The sequence below is a fragment of the Dermacentor albipictus genome, chromosome 6, assembly GCF_038994185.2.
Source record: "Dermacentor albipictus isolate Rhodes 1998 colony chromosome 6, USDA_Dalb.pri_finalv2, whole genome shotgun sequence".
Lineage (NCBI taxonomy): Eukaryota > Metazoa > Arthropoda > Arachnida > Ixodida > Ixodidae > Dermacentor > Dermacentor albipictus.
This window is the reverse complement of record NC_091826.1, coordinates 58,980,767-58,986,807: the sequence shown is the minus strand read 5'-3', so window position 1 is coordinate 58,986,807 and position 6,041 is coordinate 58,980,767. Positions and strand designations below refer to the sequence as shown.

At 43.8% G+C, this 6,041-nt stretch overlaps 1 protein-coding gene across 4 annotated transcripts in view; it reads left to right on the top strand.

The window, feature by feature from the left end:
- Positions 1–789, top strand: part of LOC135896136 (uncharacterized) — a 56,217-nt gene extending 55,428 nt beyond the window's left edge. For all 4 annotated transcript variants that reach the window (XM_065424494.2, XM_070540601.1, XM_065424496.2 and 1 more), the window contains one exon: positions 1–789. This exon is cut by the window's left edge and continues 39 nt beyond it. In XM_065424494.2, the coding sequence (XP_065280566.2) occupies positions 1–117 (117 nt within the window). In that variant the 3' untranslated portion in view covers positions 118–789.
- Positions 790–6,041: the final 5,252 nt, after the last annotated feature.

The window sequence follows — 6,041 nt, the reverse complement described above, 5'->3', positions numbered from 1 at the left end:
ACCAGTCACACCGTCGGTTGGCTTGTTTACAACGTCACCGGTGGACTATCGCCCCCATTATGTGGAGGGAGTCAGCACCGTTTGAGGAAAATACGCGAGATTATCGACACGCGCTGAGCCGCAAGCCGTTCTGCCGTTTGTGGACTGCCGTCTCATCGTTTTTCGAGGAGTTGTCATCTACGTTCTCTTTGTTTACGATGTCTTCTTTTACCCCAATTTTGTGTAACGACGAACCTTATACGGTTCCCTGTAAGAGACCCCGAAGACGAAAGCCATTAGGACTCAGGCGAGTCCCTCATCGAGAAAAGATAAGCGCAATTCAGTCAAATGACGAGATGTATAGATAGGAAAAGGGCTCGTGCTTATCTTTCTTTCTTCCGTTTCCTGTGTTTTTCTGTTTTATTATGAGGCCCTGTGCTTCCTGCTTCGCCCACTTTCCTGTCTTTGTTTGCCGGACTACTTGTGGATATGTATAGCACCAGTTGAAGACATTTTGTTGCATAGGACGACCTGGTGATTCTAGTTAGATCGAACCTGAACAATACTGAAGGCGGAAGGCGTTGGTCCCTCGTCGTTCTGAATGGTCGGACACATGCAGCATATGGATAGAAGACAACTTCTGCAAAACCCACATCGAACTTGTACTTGAGTGTGTGTGAAGTGTATGCGGATCCTTTCCTGAAACACGGTGTCATGATCATAGCCGTGCACCCTCATCCGTTTTAATTCTGATGTCTGTCAGCGAAATATTTATCGTCTACTAACACGACTTGATTTCTTTCTTTTAAATTGTCCATGTTTTCTCTTCAGTTACAGAAAGTGCGACCCCGTAGCCCAATTTCTGGCCTGTCCCCTGCCGGTTAACTACGTTTTCTGGAAACATGGCACGTAGTTTCGACCAGCGCTACAAGAAGCAAAGTTTAGTTTCGGCAGCGTCTTTGAGTACATGGAGTGAAACCTAAATGCAATAAACAGTAAATGTGACAGAACTCCCGTAGCTATCTGTAGCGTTTTTGAACCACTCCTCGCACGGTAGGCATCCAAGTTCGTTTTAACAATGTCTTTATAGATATACATAACGTCCTAGTTGACGCCTGCCCAAGCAAATTACTTCATTCTATTTCATGGGAAATAAGGGAACAATCATATTAAGCTCAGCCTTCGCCCAGGTGATATAGAAAATATATTACAATCTTGCAACATATCTACTACATTTTTGCATTGTACAATGCCTGGTTCTTCAGAATCGGAATCAGTTTCATTCATGACACAGATGGCAATATTTACATTATAAGTAGATGCAGAAGGAGGTCCCGTAGTTCAGTATTTTCCTTTGTTTATTTTCGTGTTCTTGTTAAGCAGTACTTGATGCAATACAAAATAAAGGAGTAACATATATCACAAAGAAATACTCACGAAACTACAGTGTTACGGATATCAAGGAATCACTTTCATTACCCTCTTTTCAAAACCGCTGACTAATAGCATGGTTATCACATTATCACGTGCTTTGACATAGTGGATAGCTGATCCGCGAATCTTGCATCAATGCAGCTCGTAGTATTTTTGAGCGTTTTGATCACCAATTTTAACTGCAACCCTTTTTTGCTCGCTCTAATCTGTATCGTCATTCACCATTACTTTTGGCATTATATCATTGGAATAAACTACCAAGGGACATTGTATCTGCCATTAACCATTGTTTTTGTTAACAACTTAAGGTTTTCCTAAATGTGTGATTATTTCTTTGTTGAGTGCTTACTTCTGTATGTTATTCTTTCTTTATATAATTATTTCACTGCATCTTACCACGTTCTGTTTACACGTTTGTAATCGTGACTGCCGCCCCCCCCTTTAGGTAATGCCCGAATGGACCTTAAGGATTTATAAATAAATTATTGAGAAATCTTGTCAAGTCCCCCTCACATAATACTCCTGCATGGAGCCTGGGAGGTATTTGTAAAGGAAATAAAGAAATAAAATGACGAAGCAGGCAGCTAACAGCTGCAGGCGGCAAGGCGGTCCTTGTGTCATCCGCTATACTGACGCTACTTCGCTAACACAAACAAGCTTCGCGTGATTTCGATTCAAATCTTGCGCAGTATATTCATCTATATCCGTTTACTTTTGTGTAATTTCTGTAGAGGGCCGTGTACCATGGGTGCAGGCCATGGCCTTGGCATTGATTAATGCCTTTTTTCACGAATACGCCACGATGAAGCCAGGCGTTGTCTCCTTTATGCATTCCGGAATCAACATACACTTTCCACCATTACATAATTATATATATATATATATATATATATATATATATATATATATATATATATATATATATATATATATATATATATATATATCATCAGCCTAGTTACGCCCACTGCAGGGCAAAGGCCTCTCCCATACCTCTCCAACTACCCCGGTCATGTACTAATTGTGGCCATGTTGTCCCTGCAAACGTCTTAATGTCATCCGCCCACCTTACTTTCTGCCGCCCCCTGCTACACTTCCCTTCCCTTGGAATCCAGTACGTAACCCTTAGTGACCATCGCTTATCTTCCCTCCTCATTACATGTCAGGCCCATGCCCATTTCTGTTTCTTGATTTCAACTAAGATGTCGTTTACCCGCGTCTGTTGCCTCACCCAATCTGCTCTTTTCTTATCCCTTAACGTTACACCTATCATTCTTCTTTCCATAGCTCGTTGCGTCGTCCTCAATTTGAGCAGAACCCTTTTCGTAAGCCTCCAGGTTTCTGCCGCATATGTGAGTACTGGTAACACACAGCTGTTATACACTTTCTTTTGAGGGATAGTGGCAACCTGCTGTTCATGATTTGAGAATGCCTGCCAAACGCACCTCAGCCCATTCTTATTCTTCTGGTTATTTCAGTCTCATGATCCGGATCCAGGGGTCATTACCTGCCCTAAGTAGATGTATTCCCTTACCACTTCCAGTGCCTCGCTACCTATCGTAAACTGCTGTTCTCTTCCGAGATTGTTAAACATTACTTTAGTTTTCTGCAGATTAATTTTCAGACCCACCCTTCTGCTTTGCCTCTCCAGGTCAGTGAGCATGCATTGCAATTGGTCTCCTGAGTTACTAAGCAAGGCAATATCATCAGCGAATCGCAAGCTGCTAAGGTATTCTCCATCAACTTTTATCCCCCATTCTTCCAACTCCAGGTCTCTGAATACCTCCTGCAAACATGCTGTAAATAGCATTGCAGAAATCGAGATCGTATCTCCCTGTCTGACGCCTTTCTTTATTGGGATTTTGTTGCTTTCTTTGTGGAGGACTACGGTGGCTGTCGAGCCGCTATAGATATCTTCCAGTATTTTTACATATGGCTCATCTACACCCTGGTTCCGTAATGCCTCCATGACTGCTGAGGTTTCGAGTGAATCAAACGCTTTCTCGTAATCAATGAAAGCTATATATAAGGGTTGGTTATATTCCGCACATTTTTATACCACTTGATTGATAGTGTGAATATGGTCTATTGTTGAGTAGCCTTTACGGAATCCTGCCTGGTCCTTTGGTTGACAGAAGTCTAAGGTGTTCCTGATTCTATTTGCGATTACCTTAGTAAATACTTTGTAGGCAACGGACAGTAAGCTGATCGGTCTATAATTTTTCCAGTCTTTGACGTCTCCTTTCTTATGAATTAGGATTATGTTAGCGTTTTTCCAAGATTTCGGTACGCTCGAGGTCATGAGGCATTGAGTATACAGGGTGGCCAGTTTCTCTAGAACAATCTGACCACAATCCTTCAACAAATCTGCTGTTACCTGATCCTCCCCAGCTGCCTTCCCCCTTTGCATAGCTCCTAAGGCTTTCTTTACTTCTTCTGGCGTTACCTGTGGGATTTCGAATTCCTCTAGGGTATTCTCTCTTCCACGATCGTCGTGGGTGCCACTGGTACTAAATAAATCTCTGTAGAACTCCTCAGCCACTTGAACTATCTCATCCATATTAGTAACGATATTGCCGGCTTTGTCTCTCAACGCACACATCTGATTCTTGCCTATTCCTAGTTTCTTCTTCACTGTTTTTAGGCTTCCTCCGTTCCTGAGAGCCTGTTCAATTCTATCCATATTATAGTTCCTGATGTCCGCTGTCTTACGCTTGTTGATTAACTTAGAAAGTTCTGCCAGTTCTATTTTAGCTGTAGGGTTAGAGGCTTTCATACATTGGCGTTTCTTGATCAGATCTTTTGTCTGCTGCGATAGCTTACTGGTTTCCTGTCTAACGGCGTTACCACCGACTTCTATTGCGCACCCTTAAATGATGCCCATGAGATTGTCGTTCATTGCTTCAACACTAAGTTCCTCTTCCTGAGTTAAAGCCGAATACCTGTTCTGTAGCTTGATCCGGAATTCCTCTAGTTTCCCTCTTACCGCTAACTCATTGATTGGCTTCTTGTGTACCAGTTTCTTCCGTTCCCTCCTCAAGTGTAGACTAATTCGAGTTCTTACCATCCTGTGGTCACTGCAGCGTACCTTGCCGAGTACGTCTACATCTTGTATGATGCCAGGGTTCGCGCAGAGTATGAAGTCGATTTCATTTCTAGTCTCACCATTCGGGCTCCTCCACGTCCACTTTCGACTAACCCGCTTGCGGAAAAAGGTATTCATTGTCCGCATATTATTCTGTTCTGCAAACTCTACTAATAACTCTCCTCTGCTATTCCTAGAGCCTATGCCATGTTCCCCCACTGACTTGTCTCCAGCCTGCTTCTCGCCTACCCTGGCATTGAAGTCGCCCATCAGTATAGTGTATTTTGTTTTGACTTTACCCATCGCCGATTCCACGTCTTCATAAAAGCTTTCGACTTCCTGGTCATCATGACTGCATGTAGGGGCATGGACTTGTACCACCTTCAATTTGTACCTCTTATTAGGTTCACAACAAGACCTGCCACCCTCTCGTTAATGCTATAGAATTCCTGTATGTTACCAGCTATTTCCTTAATAATCAGGAATCCGACTCCTAGTTCTCGTCTCTCCACTAAGCCCCGGTAGCACTGTACGTGCCCGCTTTTTAACACTGTATATGCTCCTTTTGCCCTCCTAACCTCACTGAGCCCTATTATATCCCATTTACTACCCTCCAATTCCTCCAATACCACTGCTAGACTCGCCTCACTTGATAACGTTCTAACGTTAAACGTTGCCAGGTTCAGATTCCAATGGCGGCGTGTCCGGAGCCAGGTATTCTTAGCACCCTCTGCAGCGTCACAGATCTGACCGCCGCCGTGGTCAGTTGCTTCGCGGCTGCTGGGGACTGAGGGCTGGGGTTTATTGTTGTATTCATATGGGAGGTTGTGGCCATGTACTGCACCAGGGTGACCAATCCTGCTCTGGTGAGAGAGTGCGTTACCGGTTCTGGTCGCCGGGATCAGGCCGCACTCCAGGCTTGCTTGTGCAATTTTCTCAACACACGGTTTTTTTTGTATTTTCCAGTGGAGAATTGCGCGGCACCGGGATTTGAACCACGGTCCTCTTGCACGGGGGACAGATTCTCTACCGTCCCCGCAGTAGTTAAGTTAAAAAAAAGGGCGAAACCCAGGTTATCGATTAATTTAGAAGCCCAAAACGTTGTTGCGCAGGTTTTATAAAGTTAACAAACGTTAATGGTAAGAAACGTTAACAAATGGTAAGAAAATAATCTGTGCTCTGAGTTATTGTAGGGTGCCAAGATTCCCAAAAGACCTGCGAACCGGATACAAAAAAGAGTATCTGGAAGTTGCGTGCCATTTAATTGGCCGCTCCCATGCGATATCTCCAACTTTTTTTCAGGCTCGCGGCGAGAAGGTAGTGAAGATGGTAGTGCTATCCCAGCAGTAGAGCTCTCTCCATGCTGCCTGCATATATCGCGTAACGTATTTCGGCAGTCGTAGCGGTGTGGCTGTCGCATAGTTAAGGTATAGCACAAATCAGCAGAAATTCAAGCAAGGAAGAGGCTCCCTGTGAGAAGCATAACGAAATTATCAACAGTGGTGCGACAATATTTGTCTCCAAGACATAGGCATGCACATAA